At 39.7% G+C, this 20,967-nt stretch overlaps 1 protein-coding gene across 4 annotated transcripts in view; it reads right to left on the bottom strand.

The window, feature by feature from the left end:
* The window catches only part of eng (endoglin), a 37,283-nt gene extending 16,662 nt beyond the window's left edge, over positions 1-20,621 (bottom strand). For 2 of the 4 annotated variants that reach the window (XM_031306569.2, XM_031306571.2), the window contains exons 1-3: positions 20,506-20,621; positions 19,299-19,511; positions 4,745-4,887 (exon numbers count right to left, since the gene is read on the bottom strand). In XM_031306569.2, coding sequence (XP_031162429.1) covers positions 4,745-4,887; positions 19,299-19,356 — 201 coding nt within the window. In that variant the 5' untranslated portion in view covers positions 19,357-19,511; positions 20,506-20,621. Of the gene's footprint in view, positions 1-4,744; positions 4,888-19,298; positions 19,512-19,770; positions 19,792-20,496 lie in introns of those variants that run through there. The other 2 variants (XM_031306570.2, XM_035991713.1) reach the window with 2 other exon arrangements.
* Positions 20,622-20,967: the final 346 nt, after the last annotated feature.

The following is a 20,967-nucleotide window of genomic DNA, read 5'->3' as shown; positions in this document are numbered from 1 at the left end:
GATCCTGGTGGTAGTTATATACTGTATATAAAACCTCTTTAAAATAATTTAACACAATGTAATACCTCATTAGCCATAGTTTCAGCTGAGGGTAACACAATTGTGATGTGATTCGCTAATCACCACCGCAGTCACTCTATGAATCAGCCTTAATTACCATGCTCCACATGTGCGTAGGGTAAAGCTGGTACTGCTGAGTTTTATGGATGTAAGTGGTGGTGACTACCATTTCACTGTGGAATAATAAGTCTGAGTTTAGAGGGTTTTGTTTTTTTCCAAGACCAACTTAATGCCAATAAATCCTAGTTCTAATTACTTTTACTTCTGTAATGGCCCCAATATAATTGAGTTTAGAAAAGTAAAAGAGTCATGAATTTGAAATCAGTTCAGTTTTATGACTTATGACTAAGGCTTTCAAAACGCTTGGAAATATCCCTTCAATGTGAGGCTTTTGTGGGAATTTAAAATCCATAAATACTAATTTCTGCTTTCATCCATCTGCGATGCCTTTTGACACTGAATACTTTATTCTGTTTATTTGAAGGTAGATTGTTTTTAGAGCTGGGCCTGCTGGGGAAACAGTGAGCATGCTGGGGAAACAGTGTGAATCCTTAATATTAAATTAATTTACTTGCTACCTGATGTTTCCAGAGCTTGATCTGGAAACATCTTGATTGACAAGAGAATTGTAAAGAGCTCAGGCCTGAGCTATGGAAATTTTCAGACCCGTACCGTAAAAAACAAATTAGGTCTGTGGAGACCATCAACAAATTGCCTATGAGCAAAACACAGATTCATTTGAAAGACACACACACACACACACACACACACACACACACACACACACACACACACACACACACACACACACACACACACACACACACACACACACACACACACTGTTCAGTCTTTTCTTTTCTTTTTCTTTTTTTAAATGGCCAAAGGGGGAACTGCAATCCTAGTTGAAAACGTGGTGACATTTGTTACTGAATGAACAGAGTCACTATCATATGTTAAAAAGACATGTTGCCTTACTTTTTGTTGTTGTTTTAACATTTTGAAAGGACAGTTGGTTTCCATCTTCAGTGCATTTTTTTTTAAATCATAAAAAGAATATAACTTGATTGTCCAGAAGACACACAAGAGGGACTGAGTTATTATAACATGAGTCTCAACTTATCACAGATAGAGTTTAAGACTTTGAATTGTAACACAATGTCTTCCCAGAAATACAAATTGTTTTTTTTACCTGAATCGCGTGGCATGTACATCCAGTAAATGAATGAATGGCATTTCCTCAGGAGTTCATTGTGCTTCATACAGAGATAACTCAGCGGGTGCTTTCCTTAAATACTCCTTTCTAATGAGCTCCATTGTCTCTCTGTCTAGTTCCCCCCCTTCATCCTTTTGTGACTTTCATTCTTTCATTTTGAACTCTGAATCATGACTGCTGCAGACCCTGATCACTCACCTTTCTACATTTCTTCCTGCGCTTTCAAGATATAATTGTTTTCCTTTTGAGACTTTTTTCTTTTTTTCGACAGAGCATTTTTTTGAAGGGCCTTTGCTGATGCAGTTTCCAGTTATTCTTTTGGCTCTCTCCCTTAACTTGAATTGGCTCCGTTGGTGTAGTCTCGGCCTTGTGCCAAGACCATGACTACCCAAGCCAGTGTGTGACATCAATGGGCCCTGTGCAAGCAGCTCCTCCCTATGAATTCTCCTGGCCTATGCAGCCCCTTGATGCTCCCTCTATAATTCTCTGTGCGGTCAAACTGTGAGAGTCAACTGTCTCTGGCAGGTTGTAAATCAGTATGAAACACAAAAGAGATGGGGAAGAAGGTGATAAGAGAATTGAAAGGACAAAGAAAGGGGGAGGCAAGAGCAAACCTCCCATCTGACTGGACAGTTTGGAAAGAGATGAAGATGTTCCCCTTCCTCTGTGTTTACAAGAAAAATCTGTTTTAAACAGACATTCAAGAGCAGATAAGGGGTCTGTGTTAGTAGATCTTATGTCTACTTTCTTCTTTCATTTGATTAAACGTCCACTCGTAGTCCCACAAGAGAACAGGATATGCAAACGTCCATTGCAACACACAGATCCCGAGCCAAATTCCATTTGTGAACTCCCAAAAACCCCACACTAATTTATACTTTTTTTGTAAGACAACTTAGAACATTATTGTACAAACTCTTTTTGCAATGAAATGTTCTTATTCTGCCATACACCATAATGTGTCTGGTTTTACTCTTCAGGCCTAATAAGATGACTGAGAGAAGCATTTCCCTCCTAATTTACTTTAAATCTGTTTTGTCATCAAACAGCTTTTTCTTCTGATTTCCAGTCCATTAAATATGCTGCAACTCCGCAGTCCATTAAATGAGACTAAAGACTTGGCAAAAGAGTTCAGCAACATTTATGCCAATAACCCAGTCTTTGAGTCTTTCTATCTGCTTGCTCAATTTTAGCACACTTACTTAAAACAGAACGAAGTAAGGAAACATATACTGTATCTTACAGACCTGGGCATCTGTGAGGCTAACCAGCTTCATTGATAAATAATGTATGTCAATGTCCCTTCATGTAACATAAAAACTATACTTCAGTATTCTCAAACATCAAATCCAAAAGAATTAATTCTGAAAGAAAAGCACTCATTCTGTGTAAACCAGATTATCTTACTGGTGAAGGTTTCCCTTAAGAGAAAGATTATGACAGGATTCTCTATAGCTTTCCTAGAAGCAACTGAAGGAAAGAGGCTAGAGTGCTTTTATTAATTTTTTCAGAGGTGATGGATTCAGGCAGGCATTGTATTGCACCATCCTCTGATGGTGCCTTAGCTAGACTGCAAATAGCACATCTGCTTCCCTGCTCATAATCACTTCCAAATGAGAAAGAATGGCCAACAGAGTGAAAAATAAAAAGCGACAATAAATAAACAGCAGTTGCTTAACACAAGTTATGTGAAAGTACTACACAAGGAACTCTAAGAGAGAACAAACAGAAGAAGCAAACAACCAGAGCACACTGATAAAGAAATTACTAATGTGAGCTGACCGACAATGTTGGACAGTGAAAAATGGAGTCTGGCACAGCAATAAAAACATACAGATTAAAAGTTGGAGTTTCTTTCCGGTGTCATTCCCTACACTTAAAGTTTTACACAATACACTATCTCTAATTACGGTGTGTTTGTTAAACTGAAAAAGGAAGGAACACACAGCCAAACTTGCAGAGCTGGGTTGTCATAGAAGTCGGTTTAGTGTAAAAATGTTGGGAAACCCTATCTTTCGGTTACGTCTGGCATCTGTTAAGTGTTAGCTGGTTATTTGGCTGATACAAGTGTGTGTGTTTACACTTTATAGTGTGGGATGCAACTTTTTTGTGCTCATTTATTCAAGGGGTAGGGTAAGAGTTTGCACAACAATAACATTAACTAAAATATAGCTAAAATAGCATCAATTAGCATAGCACTTCTAGATCATTTTCTGACTAGATTTTTAAAGGATTAAAATTGATGCAGCAGAACCAGAAATGTTCATATTCATACGTATGCAGTGGTACTCCTAAGACCTGTAAACAGACTTGAGTAAAATCAGTGTTACTTTGTCCTTCCTTCTTGCCTCTTCTGACTCCAGTTTATCTGATTAATCTGTGCACACTAACCTCTCATTAGGTGATTTTAAAATTGGCTATTTTTATCCTGCATGCCAAGCATCAGTCCTGCCTCAGCTCATCACATGACCCACTCACCTGCCTAGTCAGCTGCTTCTTGTTTGCTATTAGCCTCTGTAAATGCAGAGGAGAGCTATCAGTCAATCTCTGCCAGGTCATCCATGTTGTCTTAGCATACAAGCTTTTATATCCCTTTTTCACAGCAGACATTTTGACTTATAGTAAGAAAAGGACAGGTTCAACTAATGACATATCGCTCTGTTCCCAGTAAGCTGTGACAGTGTGACAGTGAGCCAGCATGCACAATACCAAAACCCTGAAACCAAAGTAGCTCAATGGAATTCAACCATCATTAATTCTATTATTTACACCTATACTTTTACCAATGTGAATTTAAACTGATTCCCTTTGTTTGTAACAGTGAATGACATTGTATTATCTGAAAGGTGTATAACGCATACAAGGTGAGCATGTGTGCAATGCATGGACCAGTACACTGCCTCTTCCTTTTAGGTGTGACTGGACTTGACATATTGTACTGTCCACTGACAAAGACACAGGGGGGGCACTGGGGGCGCGGGGCACCCACCCTCCTCTGAAATATGATTGTCCCTGGTGCCCCCTCGCCAATCCATTCGGCTAGAGTGCTGTCAATCTGACAATTGTGGTTTGCATTGGATTAGAGTACTGTCACTTGGCTGCCTGTTCTGCCAATTTTCCCAGCCCTTGTCACATGACCATGATGACTATCCTAAACTCTGATACCATGGAACCAGCACTGGAATTATTTTTTAAAAAGTGACAGACCTATAGTATAGAAAATGTGTATTGTATTCGGATATACAATTTGTTTAAAATGAAAACAAGTGAAATGAATAATGAATGTGATGTTTTATTTAGCATAATTACATTGTGTTGTTCTATCCTATCCGATCTTTCCTATATTTCTAATGCCGATCTTCTATGCTGTATTCTGATAAAATGTTGAGCAGATTTTTCACGTCTTCACATTTACATAATTTGCACTCGTTCCACAGCATCTCATTTGTAGGACCTTGACATGCTTACCGTGGCTGCAAAGTTCAGGTTAAGGATGTGGACCTCTGCCTTGTCCTCTCTGATGAAGCTGGTCCAACAGCCAATCAGACTCTCCCCCACATACACCCATGGGTTGTCATCAACCTTCATTGGATCACACGTCTGACTTGAGGCTGAAAGAAATCAAATACAAATAGTTATGCAGTGTCAGCAGCATATAATGAAGTTCCAATAAATAATCTCTTGCCTCCAACATTAATATGCAAATTCCTGCAATATCTAGTCTTGCGTGTCAAATGCCAAGTAGTGCGAGATTATTGCTCTATCCACAACAATCCTGTCATATTTGAACTTGCACAGCACACAAATGAACAGCACATAAATAAAGACTATTATTTAAAAAGATAGATGAATGCAGCAATGTTACAGATTCCTTGTCTGAAAGGGGCTAAGTTTGTTATTTGTCATTCTGAAAGCTTTTCCCTGGTCTCAGAGTATGGATGTTAAATGTGAGGGTAGGACTACATTGTTTAAAAACGAATCTGCCGGTTCACGTTTATCAGACGTGTCAGGATACCAGGCTGCAGTCATTCATCAAGCCTGCTCACTCTGCTCTCTGCTATGAGCCTGCTGTTTAACCTGGGGATCCGTGTCTCTGGAGGCTGAATTAATCAAGCCGAGGCTGTGCGGTCATGGATGAGGTTGGGTATAAATGCCTGGTGTTTGACCTGAGCTCTGGGGTGTGTGTTCTATTGTGTGAGATTAAAGTGAGAAAGCACATGCACACGCTTACTCTAACCTGTCTGAAGAAGTTGGCAGGGACAAAATATTCTCATGCAAACATACAGTGAAAAGGGTCAGATTTCTTTTCCAACTCAGTCAGAGATCTCTTTTCTTGCACATCTACTACATACTACTGACGAACGCAGTATGCAGTATATACTACATACTAGGGCTGGCCCCTGAATGTTAAATATATGAATCATCAGTCGGTTATCCCTTCAGTCGACTGAGATTCTTAAAGTCGAGCAGTAGTTTTTTGTCAGTGTGCAACTACTTCTGGGGACATTTCGTTCCCCTGAAGTAGCTGCAGATTGAGCACTCCTCGCTTTCATGCTGCACATTACCCTACTTCGTTCCGTACACTCGGTGAAGTTGTCAGCGATGGGTGAGTCTTGAGAAGCAGACAGCTGCCCAGAGGACGTGAGGCCTTGCCCGGTCAGGCTCCAGGTGTAAGATATTTTACTGAGTTGCCTCTTAGCGAAATGCTGTGAGTGAATTTAAGTTGGGCTTTTATTGTGAAGGGCAAGTGAAGTTGGCAATATGTGCTGCAGTTGGCAAACTGGGAGTTAATAAAAGTGTCTTAGCTGTCCTGGTTCATGCTGGTTTAGACTATTACTATATGGAGCTTCAGTGTTTTTATCTCGCTACAGTAGTTAGCACGTATTAGCTTGGAGGGCTAACTTGGCTTGTTTACTTTATTACGTGAACATCTTTGTCACCCTGAACATCCCGCCGAACCCCGTTCAAAAATCTAGCAGTTCAATAAAGCGTTGCTTAATACTCTATATGAAGAAAAGAATAATCAAATATTCATAATGAACAGCCAAATCCAATGGAAAAAGAATAATCAAATATTCGTATTGAACAGCCAAATCCAATTCAACTAATAACATTTGGAGTCAGGTACAGCCCTACTACATACTGCATTCGTCGGTAGAATGCTCTATAAAACTGTTAAATTGATTTATTTTGCAGTGTGTTAGGCCTGGCTAAGCTAGTTTCTGGTTTAATATAAAGGGGATGTAAACCGCTGTTTGTGACCCTTCCAGCGCTTTGCATTGTGGGACACAGTACGCAAGGTGGACTGGTCCGATGCATACTGGAGATTTTTTTCGAATCAGTACCCAACTTAGGTATTTTTAGCATATTAAGATTTAACTTTTGTTTGCCAACCGCATACTACATGTTACATTTTGGCCAAGTATGTTCTGCTAGTAGAGGGCAGTTTTGAATACAGCATAGTCTCTAATTTGGATTTTCTCCTCAGGACAAAGCCTTATAGACACCCACCTGGAGTGGGCTCTCATGGGATCAGTCTACTCAGTCCTGCGCCTAAGCATTATATGAGCATATCTACAGTAAGATGAATATAAGCAACATACGCTTAAGCATCCACTATGCATGCCTCAATCACCCCCAAAACAGCTGGTGCTGAAGCATATAAGCGAGCAAGACTTATATCATAACTAATTTAGTAAGCAAATGTTGCATGACATACCGCTCCACTGACTTTTATGATGTATTTGGTCTGTTTACCCAGCAGGCCACAATCCCTCAGAGAGGAGACGTGGAGTAAAACAAGTGAGGTGAGAAAGAAAGAGGAATCGCGAGGAAAGGGTTAAAAGGAAATTGCAAAGTTTGGAAGGCCAACAGGATGTGCCTTATTTAGAAGTAGCACTAATCAAAGACCCTGGTTGAGGCTAAGTCATTACTAGCAGTGGAGGAGAATAATGGACAGAGAGAGAAAGTGATAAATGCAATGAAAAACAGCAAGAAAAGAGGGCCCTCGAATATGTTACATTATCAGCTCTTTCTCCTGTTTTTGTTGTCCCTCCAATGAAATCAGGTTGGTATTATGGACTCTTAGTCAATTGTTCAATTCATTAATTTGTTTATAACATCTCCGGATATTACTGATGTGAAAAGAGCTGCTGATGAGAAATTATTTTAGATTTGATCACAGTTATGTATTTTTTAGAATTAGCTTGTCACACATAATACCTGAGATGCTTTTTATTGTTAAACATTTTGAAAATTATACATTTGTATTGTTTGTGTCCCATTCAAATCTTATTTTTTAATACTGCCGTTTAATACTGCCATTTAATAGTATTTTATGGTCAAATCAAGGACACATTTGTCACTAATCAGGGGACTGAGGGGGGCTGTAACATTCCTGGAACGTGGAATGTCCTCACTGGTTCTTAATCTGCTCAGCTTTAGACTGCAGCTTTTCCAACAAATCAAGATGGAGAGCCATCAATGCTCCCTTGCCATCGCTTTTTTCTTCCCTCACCCTAGAGGTCAAGGCTGGTTTCCTGTTATTCTGGCCCTCTGTTTTAATGTCTGTTGCTCAACATCCACATCCATAAAGTTATTTCTCTCTTGTTCTGCCGTGACAGAGTCAACGGCCCATGACTGTCGCCCGAGAGGTCTTAGTATAAATCACACTGACTGCGTAAGACTGTGCGTGCGTGTGTGTGTCTGTGTGTGTATGCATGTGTCACTGGTCTCCATTTTACGAGTCACCATACGATATGAAGAACATTCATTTTGCCCTCTTGACCCCGGAAATGCCAATGGCCTCGTTAAGCGGTTTGCTGGTAAATGAGGTATAGAAGAGTCATTCCATTCCCTGTCTTCTTCATCTACTTATATCAGTCCCCTCCATTTCCCATTCCATGAGAAGACATGTTTATGGATGTTGATGATTTCCATTTAGATGTTAGGTATGAGGGGGAGATGTGAGTAGAAAACATTAGGGAACATTAGGGAGGACAGAAAATTGGCTCAATTCATGAAAAGTGCTTATAATCAGATTTGATCTTAAGTTTGCGTCAATTCTTAATGCAAATTCCATTAATGGGTATCAATGAATTTGTACGCCTGAATAGATTACTGTCACATTAACAAAACTATATGGCCAAATTACCAGACTTAATAGACACCTTTATTTAACTGGAAACATATTACACATATCATAGAAAACTGATCGAATGCATATACAAAATTAGACCAGCGAGTGTGCAGCCAAAATTGATGCTGGCCAATTTGATGTTAGTGCAGCAGCTTTTGGAGAAAGCACATTTTGGTGGACTGTGCCAAAATCTGGGAGCAATGAGTAACTTACAATAGGATGCACTTTAAATTGCCCTCAGAATTTTCCTGGTTGTCTGCAGCACCCTGGAGCCCCAGCTAACAAGAAGAACAAAAACTCCTATCTGGTAACTTCACATGTCCAGGGTCCATCTGCTCTTTCTTGCCTAAGCTCCAGGGTATTCCATAAAAAGATAGGAGAATAGTTCACCAAATCACAGACATCCGTTTTCCATGTGTTCAATTGTACATAGTACCATTAAGACAACACCACTACTGTGATCATTTTAGGGCATCTCAGGATCAGCTTGATATTAACTTTTTCCATCAGTCTATAGGCCTACTTCGTTAAGTTTAGTTCAACATGCATCAGATTGCGGTACGTTTTTGGTTTCAGTTGTACTTTATCAGCTTTAAATTTAATTTAGCTGTAGGTAGGCCACTTCAAGTTAACTTTGTGCTTTATGCACATATTTTATCATGCTAACATTAATAAACCTTAATGAAGTTTCACTGTCCACATAATTAGGCAGCGCTCACCATAGCTGAACTGAGGCTGGTGGCTGTGCTTGGGCGTTACTGGAGACTTTGAGGCAATTTAGTAGCCCTAAACTGTACTTATCTTTCTTCTCAGAAGTGTTTTAAGACAAACACATAGCAATGGTTATATTGTACACAACTCTGCCAGTACGCAAAACTTCTCTAAAACAATCTCTCTAAAACCATGTCTTTTAAACAATCGTGAAACACGATGACTCACTGACTGGCCGATCCTTGGAAAACATTTAAGTAGCTTATGTGAATGCAAAAAATGAAAACGTACATTTCAAAGTTTGGTGGACCAAATGACATTGTTACAAATGCTCTAGGAAATAAGTTGTCATAATTTGGGAGCTCATTGAGGCATTAGCAAGGTCAAAAAGGCATTGTAGGGTACGTGAGCAGTGCACTCACGGCTCAAGCCCACAAGCATTACATAATGCTACAGCCCATAATTCAACTTTAGGGTAACATTCACTTCATTGTTACACACTATGTTAACATTATAGTGATAAGAAAAATATATCTGTTCAGACCCATCCAACCAAACTGGAGTTTTCTCTTGTGAGTGGAGAGAAAGGGTAGGGCTGCAAGCAGAAAACCTAGAGAGGCTGAGAGAGGAGTGATGACAGAACGCCTTTAGTGAGGAGATGAAATTGTTGTTGCTCCACTCATTTACATGAGCACTAATTCACCATACAAGTGACTTATATATGAAGTCACATCATATGTCCTGGAAATACCACACTGTTGCTCCTGACTGTCCATAACTGCACAAAAAGCAGAAGCATGTAGAGATGCAGTTATTTTTTTCCACTGTTACTGTATCAGACTGACTAGATTCTCACTTCTTGTTTTGAACATATTCTGTGCCAGCATCTCATTGGTCAGCAGAAATAAAAATGACTTATAGGTGGTTATAGGGGTAATAATAATAATAATAATAATAATAATAATAATAATAATAATAATAATAATAATAATAATAATAGGAGGGAAGATTGGAAACCTGCCAAAAGTCACTTCTTGGAAAAAGTCCATTTCTCCACAAACAATTTGATTTGATGGATTCAAATAAATGTTGAACCAACAGTTTTTTTGCTGAGATTGTTTGCTGTAATTTACTGAGGTTGTGTTTTCTATATTTAAAGTGTTTTTTGTTGTTACGAAAAATAAGAGCATACTTGAAAATGGTTGATTCGGTGGAAATGGTGGACAACGTTTGCCATTAGTGCTACTGCCAGTGCTGTCTCTGTTAGCTGGCTACGTCTGCCAGAAAATTAAACATCTGCCTGCCCGTCTGTAACACTGTTGCCTTAACTTTGAGCATCCGCGCTGTGCCGACATTGCAGAGTACTGACAGGCAGTGGCAAGGCTTTGAATTTTACATTTCTATCACACCTTAACTAAATGATGATTTAGATTCAGGGAATTGAGTACCTGTGGCCCAATAACAAGCTGCCTTTTCACTCACCTCGGGCAAGCAAGCAGGCAGACTTGATGTCATGGCCTGTCTTTCATGCCTTCCCTCATTGTAAGTCACTGTGGAAAAGAGCATCAGCTATTTGCCTAGAGTTTAGCTGCAAAAGAGGGGGGGAAACCGTAGGGGAAACCCTGACAGCAGACAACGTCAAGACCAACTGTCTCCCTTGGTCCCTCGGGGTAGAGTAAACTGTTTGTGTCCAGGGTCGGGCGACGAAGTCATGATGGGGAAGGGGGAGAGAGGGGTCAGCAGTCCTATCAGAGTTAGTCGGAGAGGGGAGCTTCAAGGCTGGCTCAAGTTTCTCTTGACTACACACACACACACACACACACACACACACACACACACACACACACACACACCTATTGTCCCAGCGTTTCCGCAACAGCAGATTGAGGTCTGACCATCCACAGGAAGGTAAACAAGCCCTTATCAGTGCTCTGCAGGGGCCTGCACTGTCCCCTGGCCTCTCACCCCTGCATATTACACATTACACACTCCATACAAAATACAAGCTTCCTGACCATCTCACCTCCCTCTCCCAAGTCATGGAATTCTATCCAAAAATTTACTGATTAGTCTTGTCAGTTTAATGGCTTAAGACTTTTTGTGTGTGCCTGTGTGCCAAGTCCTGTGTCCAATGTTCGCTGCGGAGGAACTGAGGATGTGATAGCGGGTCTGGAGACAGCCTGTCTTCACACTAGCTCTGTTTACACCACTGGGAGCCATTCGTCCGTCGTCTCATCGTTGTCGGAAGCCAGCGGAACAACAAGTCCAACAGTGGCATATAAAAGGTCTACGACTCACTTCCTCTGTTGTTCACACACTAACTTTATGCCATGTCTGCTGCTAAAAATTAAGACATTCCATATGATTAGATGCAGATAAATTTGGTCATATGGATTGTTGTTCTTTGTAAGCAAGCAGCAGCTGCAGGCATGAAAAAAAGCCATCATTTTTATGTTGATGCTCATATTTTCTTCCAGGCAATCTGTTATATTCCAGACACCATCAGTTACTGGGTATAGTACGTATTTTCCATTCACTTATACAGTTAGTTTTTCCTTCCCAATACACTGAAAGAGCACTAGCAAAACACAATTAATCATCTGAGTGTTAATTGGTGGATAGACAGACTAATTTAGCAAGTTTCATGCTAACTGCGTGCAACCAAAGCATATTGAAGCTTTAGAGATTCATTGCACAGTGGTTGCTCCCAATCATTCAAGATTGATGTAGCTTTGCCCAACATATGCTTCGTGAAGAACCAACAGAGATTAGCTCGTCTTTCTTGACTGATTTTTGCCAGTAAATATTAATGCTTTCCGTTACAAGGGTGGCATAGTAATGAAGGCTCTGTTATTTATTAAACATATTAAAAGTGAGAATTCAAAAAGTACAATCCATGATCCAAGTGTAAACGAAAGAAAAAGAAAGACAAACCTCAAAAAATGCATTATGCAGGATCAGGATTTTTTGATGCTGTTAAAAGGTTTGTTGACATCAGTAAAAAAAAAAAGCATATTTTCTTTCATGATCAGTTGAGAAACACCCAATGGTATTGTTCTCTGTAGTTCAAAGATTGCAATTGTATGCATAAAGATATCTTTAAATTTATATGGGCCTTAAAGAACATAAATGTTTTTGAATTATCTCACAGAGATCTGAGACAGCTTCGGGTTTATGATTTCATTTTCACTATTTAACTAATGGAAGTGTCTGGACTGGGAGAGTTGTTTGACAAGTGTAACTTTGTTTCCTTCAGCATCTGTGAGAAGATTATTAAGTATCCAGAGTTTGACTGCTGGATTTTTTGTAGTTACAGTACATGAGCAGATTAAAATAATCTGTCAGATGTCCCAAGGCTTTTCCTTGAGTCATATTCTGCTTTCTAACATATCCCAGAAATACGAGCAAATGAAAAATACAGTGTCCAAAGCCATAGAGGGTTCTCACACACACACACACACACACACACACACGTTTCACTATCTTTGCAGGGACCCGTCATTGACATAATGCATTCCCTAGCCCCTTACCCTAACCTAAACCATCACAACTAAATGCCTAACCTTAACCCTTACCCTAACCCTAACCACAACCTAATTCTAACCCTAATCCTAAAACCCAGTCTTAACCCTCAAACAGCAGGGGTCCAGCATTTTGGGCCCCACAAGGCTGTGCAGACCCCACAAGTATACTGTATTCCCCGGTTTTTGGACCCCACAAATATAGACAGACACACACACACACACACACACACACACACACACACACACACACACACACACACACACAGGTCTCTAAATACAGACTGACCAGAGTGGCACCTGAATCAACAGGAAAACTACCCACCCAGTGCTTGAATCAAGAGGTTCTGCCATTACAAAATACTCAACTGCACACTGAACAGCACTGACCACTTTGGAAATCAGGGTATGCATAACTAGTATGTTCTCTTACGGAAAAAAGTACTAAAATTGCATTAACATTCTCTAAAATGCTTTGTTTGGTGCAATTTCCTTTAGGCCAAGAGAAAAGTTCAAAGCAAAAGCTCTTTGACCATGCAAAAACGTTACATGAAGCATTTGAGCTGACATTCTAGCTGAGAATATTTTGTTTGTAGCTATTCTGCCAGGGACAGATTAAGGGGCCGATTCTGCCCCATAACAGTACCCTCATTAATTAACATCACTAGTGAATAAAGGTTTAAGTAAATTAAGACATATGATGTGAAATTCCTTCTTGTTTTGCCAGAGATTGGAAGCCCTCCCTACTTTGAGCACCTTTGACTTAAAGTCGTAGGTGAGTGAGTTTTTCCCTCCAACTTCTGTCCAGGTACATTTCATGTGTTTGTGCAGACCCCAGGGTTGACCATGGGTAGACAGACCTAGAGATAACAGTACGTAATGCCATGCCTTATCTGCGCAGACAGCAGGCATGTTGATGTGAGCATAAGTGGTCGCCATGCTGACGAGGCGTTTATCTCGGCCACTACTAATGAGCCATTCAGCGCTCATGCAACTGCATAATGAACAGCATTGAGCCATAGGGCGCAAGACCCTGTAGTCACACAGTGACAATGTTGAGGAGAAATTCAGACAAGATGCAGCAAAAACCATAATGATCTATAATGATGAGCATTATAGCTTTCTAACCTCTTCATTCAAACTCTCAATGCTGGAGTGCCATTTAGAATAACAGGGACCCAGTTATGTAAGACAAAAGTAAAGACCATTCACTGTTTACAGCATAAAGGGTTATCGAGTTCAGCTTTTTCAGATGTTTCCCCCAAAACATCTGTTCTCCCAAGGCAAAGACAGCCTAACGTGTTTCTGGTAATAGAAAGTGAAAGCAAAAATGGAGGGATAACAAAAAAGAGCTGCTAAATGTGCTGCAGATTAGCCAGAGTCCTTCAGAGTAATAATATAGCATTATTTTTAATTATAATAAGTATAGTATGGTAATAAAATTAAAGATTGCATGATTCACCTTTTCTCTGTTATTCAAAAATATAAATACGGATACATTTTCCAGATTTATTTTCAAAAACAGAAAGCGAATATCAAACACTGAAACAAATTCACCTGTAGCATCATATGTCGTGCATAAAGTCACTTAAAACTGAAAACAGACTTACATTACATACCATTCACTTGTATTTTTTTCTTTTGGGATCCCACAAATATAACCACACTGTATGCTAGAACCATCTTGATAAACAGTCAAGTGTTAGCTGGTGAAAATCATGTGGGAACAAACAGAAAGAGAGGAACATAGCATTAGTGAGGCTCTCTCACACTGCATTCTGTTTTCAAACAGAGGAAAAGCAAGGCAGTCAAAAATGGATTGTTATTTGGGAGGGGCATAACATGGAAGGAGATTGAAATCGGTCTGAGGCAGCGACAAGTGGTCGCGTCTCCCTGCCACCCAGTCTGACTGCAGGCAGAGCTGGCTCACTACAGTAAAACAGGGGATGTGGACTGTTTTGACTCTCAACGCCATTTTTAACATGACTTTTTTTTCCCATTGCTTTCAGTTTATTCTACTAGAGCATGCCGTCCGAGAAACCTGTCATCTCTTTCCAATTCTTCTTTTTAAATCCCTGATACCCCATTTCTCTTTTTTTTCCCCCCTCCTTTCTCTTTTGTCCAATTACTCATCGTCTTTTATTTTCACAACTTATCACATAACTGGGTCTCCATATCTCCCAGACTTTATCTCTGTCTTGTCCTTTTTCCTATCTGTGTTTTTTAATCCCCTATTTACTTCGCTTTCCCCACATCTTTCCTCTCAACCACTTATCTGCTATTTGACAGTCACATAAATTTGACCCCTCCCCCCACTCCCTTACTGTCTCCATGAATCAGTCTTTATGAATTATGTTATCTCTGTCTGTCTGTCTGGCTCTCTTTCCCTCTTTACGATTCATTTTCAGACGGCCCTCCCTCCTTCTCCAGTGGCTCGCTAATCACTTTTGTGCTTTTCCTTCAGCCCGTGGAGGGAGACTCTGGGGTAGGCAGAAATGCAGCAGGAGGTCTGGCAGTTAACATCATGATGCCTGGCTCCCACTGGGAAAATTGTTGCAGAAAGGTGCATATTCAACACAACTTCCCTGTCAGGAAACGTCAGGCATACAGTGGATAAAATAACTAAATACAAAGACTTCAGTCAGATGCATAGATAAATGTCTGTGTCGGTTATTGTGCTTACGAGTTTAAAGTGGTCTGGTGCCTTTGGTGTGGGAGATCTGGGTTTGATTCCCACATCAACCAATGTGTCCCTGAGCAAGACACTTAACCCCTAGTTGCTCCAGAGGCATGCAACCTCTGATATATAGCAATTGTAAGTCGCTTTGGATAAAAGTGTCAGCTAAATGACATGTAATGTAATGTATACAACCAACCTTCATCTAATAAGCAGCTAAGCAGACATAATCGGAGAACTTCCATTTCTTGATGTCCTTTAAAAGGCCAATCAGCCTAGCAATGCTAGCAAGGAAAAATACACACTGTATATGCTAATATTCTAGGATTTAAAACCCTTTAAAAAAAAAAGGGACACTCCACCGACTTTACACATGAAGATCAGTTTACGCATCATGGGGGGTACTAAATAGCCTGTGAAAGCAGTTGTATATATAAGGTGTCTTGTGTCTCTGGGGCTTTGTCAAGTGTGATAAAATAACCCTGATGATGTCATCAGGGTTATTCAGCTTTGATTTGGAGACACCATTTAACCCAGAGAGGCTCTGTTACAAACTGAGGGTGTGGGAATTGGAAAACATGGGCATTACCAGGCAGAGAAGGTCTAGTAAAAGACAGTTACTCTGCAGTTACTCTTCAAGAGATATATACAAATATATTTAGAAGTAAATTATGTACATTGCCGTGTCTGAGGCAGATGTTAGCACATCCATAAAGAAAGGTGCAAAGTGAAATACATTTGTTAAATGCCTCTCAACAACACAGTTACAAGAGCAACTGCCTAGAATCAGTGGAAAAACAGACTGAAATAAACAAGATTTTTAAAAAAGAGTAACGATGAAACAAAAAATGAAAACAGGCAATACAGTTAGAAGCCTGGGAGAAAGGTACTTCTTTGACATGTTTTATTAAAAAGGAAGTTGATCAAACATAGAGGAAGAATTAATTCCACTATTGCAAATGCTGGATGATCTTGGCACAAACAAATACCCCAGTTAAATAACTAAAAGGGATTTAGACGAATTGTGGCACCACAGGAGCTCAGAGATAAACCCGTAGGCTGGACCATGTAAGGCCTTAAAAACAAACCGCAACATTTTAAACACAATTAACCTCACAGGGAGGCAGTGTAGGGAAACTAAGACCAGTGTGATCTCTCACCTCTAAATTTTTGTAAATCGGCGCGTGCTGGGCTTTCAGTTTAACATGGTCGGCTGGGAAGATTGGCTGAGCATGTTCGACTCTACAAACATCGATTCTTCATGTTTGGGAGTCAAACAGCCTTAAATATGTGGTCAGAGAGAGACACCACACTGGGAAAAGAAGAAGCATTTTGCTGGAGAGTGTGGGAAAACATGACAGATTGCTTTGTCAAAGATAAAAAAAGAAGGCTTCATGGAGAGTGTTCTTACAGTGTTAGAACCAGACAGTAGTTTCGACTTAGAGATAAACGACAGTCATGTTAATGATTAGAGTAGATAATTGTAACGTTTCGCAGTACGTCTGTGTTTATCATGGATGTGTTTACTACTGTTGCCAGGCAGCCTGCTTTCCTTTGCTTCTGCTCTGTGTGTCTTTACTACTTCTTGCTTATTCACAGATTATTTTGTTTGTACGCCCTCTAGTGTTTCGGAGAATACTGCAACAAACAATGCTTTGAACATAAACGTCTCCGTGCATGCTCTTAGCGCGCGTCATCTACGGAGGCCCGAGTATAGCCAAGTATAGCCAAAGCATTAGACATCTTTCTCTGGCTTTACTGGGTCACTTAGCAAGGTTATGTATATATCATATATAAATTATGTATGTAGGTTATCTATAGTTGTACAGTGGATATGGTTTGGGTTACTTTAACTGTGAGCACAATAGCTGCTGTATATTGAAACCATACTTCAGAAATCTCAATCACAATGACTTGCAGCTGGTGAGGATGCTATTAAACAAACACACCTCAAATCCCAGTAAATATATATGTGCTGTTTGATTTTGAAGCACCTTACTCAGTCTAGGAACGTGCAAATTTGATTTCCTATGGATTATACTCTTGGCCTTAGTGAGTCACACCTGATGTTTGTGCTTCATCTGATCAACAACAACAGAGTACTAAGCCCAGGAGACAATGTCAGAGAAAATGACAAATTAATATGACAAAACTGGACTATATAATGACAAATAAACAATGCCTGAGATAGAGGAACTCGTACATGTCACATTAATGTTTTAATTATCCCTCTGGGTCTTCTCCTAATGCTGCTGTAGCCAAAAACAATAAGAGGAGGAAAGAAGAAAATCCTTGGAACCTCTTGCAAGAAAGAAAGAAAATGATAGCAAATTCAGGACTGTGTCACAGAGGCAATTAATGCTGAGCTAAACAGCTCCTTGCAGACTCCACCAGCAGACAGTGAGAATCATCCCCTGCGGTGGAAGCTACATGAGGTCACCTCTCCGCAGGTCTGCCAGTTGGCCAAAAAATACCTCTGTATCCATGCCATCCGCACCCCTGCTGAGAGGGTGTTTAGCACTTGTGGCAATGTTGTGATTTGTCATACAGTAGGTCAGCAGTGAAGGCAGATTCAGCAAACAGGCTTGTTTTTCTGGCACATAATCTTAACAGTGATGTATTCTTGCCAGGGCCAATTTGCCTTATTTTAATAGCAAGTTGAAAATGCCAGTTTATTTTTCTGGTATAGGTTTATGACACAGTGTGAGGAAAACGTTGTTTAGCACCTAAGTGTTTGTTTCACCTTTAAGTGCATCACTGAAAAATGAATATGGACAACATTATTTAGTTGACCGTTAAAACTATATTACATAACAGCAGGGTGCATTATGCTTTCTTTGCTGGCATTTAGAATCTGAGGAAAATTGCTGCTTGTAACACAGAGTGTATATAATTTTTTTGTAGTTTTAATTTGTAACAATTTAGTACTCTCAGATAGTGGCGCAGTTCATCTAAAACTATAAAGTATAACTTTAATAAGAATGAAAAGATTAGTTAATCTCCAAAAGATTTAAAACTATATATTCTTACTGGAAAACATATTTAACTAAAATTGCCTGACATTATGCAAATTTTATTTGTATGTTGTTGTTTTTAATTAGGTGGATTTGGAACATTATATTGAAGATATTTCCACAAAAAGGGAATAATAATCAAAAAGATCTATTAATTGTTAATTAATGAATTGGTTTATTATTGAAAGTCATGTGTGGCCATCCCAAATGCCAGATTACTGCAGGGAAATGAGACCCAAACACACCGAAGCAGCAATGCAGAGCACTGGTAAGAGTGTGAGGCTGGATTATGGCCTGAGGGCACTGGGAAGGTTTCAGATCCATTTGCCACCTTGTAGGGATTACATGTTTGAATTTGATATGGGCAGCCACAGGCAACCAGAGGAGGGAATGCTAGAGGGGGCCAACAGCAGAGGATCACATTAAATCTATAAGCGCCCTACATGTTTTCTTATTTCTTGTGCCTGGACTGTCCTTGAATGAAATATTCTTATCACTAAAATCTCAACAAATACCCAAAGAAATGTATCCCAAAATGACTTATTGGTTCAATTGTCTCAATACCATTTAGAGTTGTATAGGTTTTGAATTTAGCTCTCATTTCATCATATTTATCTCTGATAATCTCTGAGTTGTTGTAAGGATAAACCATCATTCAAGCCAAAAGAACTATTTGGCACATAACCTCTCACTACAGACTGGTTGTTTAATCCTGATTTAGCATGCAAGAAAAAACACCAGAGCAAATAACTCTTCAGAACTAAATTATGTCAAATTAATATCTGCCTTTGAACTTCAGGTGGACAGAAATGAGCCAAGGAGGCTCAAAAGCCACTAAATCCATTGGCATATGGACTATTGTATAAGGTTATACACTTTTCAATAAAGCATGTTTTAGCATGAAACCCAGTAACATAAGATCTAAATGCTGAAAACAGTGAATATCAGCTGGTACACTTACCAGAGGCTGCAACAGTGATGCACAGAAGAAGGGCAAACCGCGCCACCTGACCCTCCATCTCCGTTAAGTTTATGTTTGAGTTTGTGTTGGTAGAAGCTGAGTAGGGGGCTCTGGGTTGTGAAGACACTCAGGCAGAGGTTGAAGTGTCCTTGTCTAGCGGCAGAGCAGCAATGACTGTGGCAGCGGAGTTGCAGACAATTCCAGTCTTTAAAGCTTGAAAGGTCAGGAAAGAAAGAAGCCGGGAATCAATGAGGAGATGAGACTGTTGATAAGGATCACTGCCAATCTCATGCACTCTCATACTCAGCATACAATGGTAAAACAATGATAGTGTATATATCAGATCTATCTCCTGTTATCCAAGACTGTCATGAAAAGGTAAGTATTGATGATTGAACATAAATATTAACTATAAGCCATTTGATTCAATTCCAACAACATCATTGAGAAAGAGCATTGGTCATTTACTCACAACCTATTCAACACTGACAGTGGATGGAATGTTAATTAAATGTCTTAAATGCCTTCAGTAGGATGACAGGATTTTCCTCCTGAGACAATCCCATAATATTTCTGACCGCCTTCCTGTTGCACAATGAGGGTCTGAACCCAAGGGTTATCTAGTGGTCACTAACTTCTGGTCGACTGTTTCAGGAAGCACTACGGCATCGCTTTCTTTAAATAATATCACAATGCCGAGATCAGATAAGAAGGAGACTGCTCTTGTTATATGATTCATATAGAGGGAAAGGAAGAACCTGTGTAAACTGTTTACGCACTTCCAAAGGAAAACAGTCACGTTATTTCCCTGCACTTCTTACTGCAAGAGAAAAAAAATGTCTTTAAATCGCAATATAATTACTAAAAGTGTACTTTACAAATAAATAAAATAAGCTTAATTGGGGAAACACAAGTAATTAACTCCACTAATAAACTAACTAATGATGGAATTAATGACGCAAAATAGTGATGTGAAAAGCAGACCCCTCTCATACGACTATTTGTTTTCACAACGCTAATATTTAGCACTTTCTACCTTTATTTGACATTAGCATCGGCTAATCATTTCAAAACAGACATAACACGGACTGCTCGAGGGTTAAGAGAATGGCTACATTGACTTAAAAACCTCTAGGCTGTCAAGGAAATCAAATAGACCACACATCCCTACGAAAGTGAAAACAAAGTTATGACTCACAAAACTTACTTTTTAGGTAGGGTGGCTTTCTTCTGAAGTAGCCTAAACTTTATAATCCACGGGCGAGGATGCGGCGGTCGCATTCAGCGATGCAACGATGTCAGGACTTTGTAAACTTTGTGTGCTGCCTGGGCGGTGCAGATTTACTTTTGTACCCCCGCCCACCGGATTTTTTCTTTTCTTTTCCAAGAAAGTGCTACCCCTGTCATAGCATTGTGTTATCTGGTCAACACAGAGTCTATTAAAATACAAGTAAATCTCAGCTCAGTTATTGTATTGTATTTACTTTGAACTCACGAGATAGTAGCCTAGGCATATGTGTTGTGTGAAGTACAATCTGCCTAACAACCCCTCACTGGAAGATGTGTATGTTTCATATCATATTTTGTATCAATTGGCATATTAAAACAAGTAGGCTATTTTGGTCTTTACTATTGGTTAATAATTAGTTTATCCTTATGAAACTTCACA

This window comes from Sander lucioperca, chromosome 14 (assembly GCF_008315115.2).
Source record: "Sander lucioperca isolate FBNREF2018 chromosome 14, SLUC_FBN_1.2, whole genome shotgun sequence".
NCBI classification, from domain to species: Eukaryota; Metazoa; Chordata; class Actinopteri; order Perciformes; family Percidae; genus Sander; species Sander lucioperca.
The sequence above is the reverse complement of the archived record's forward strand: the minus strand, read 5'-3'. Positions and strand labels throughout refer to the sequence as shown.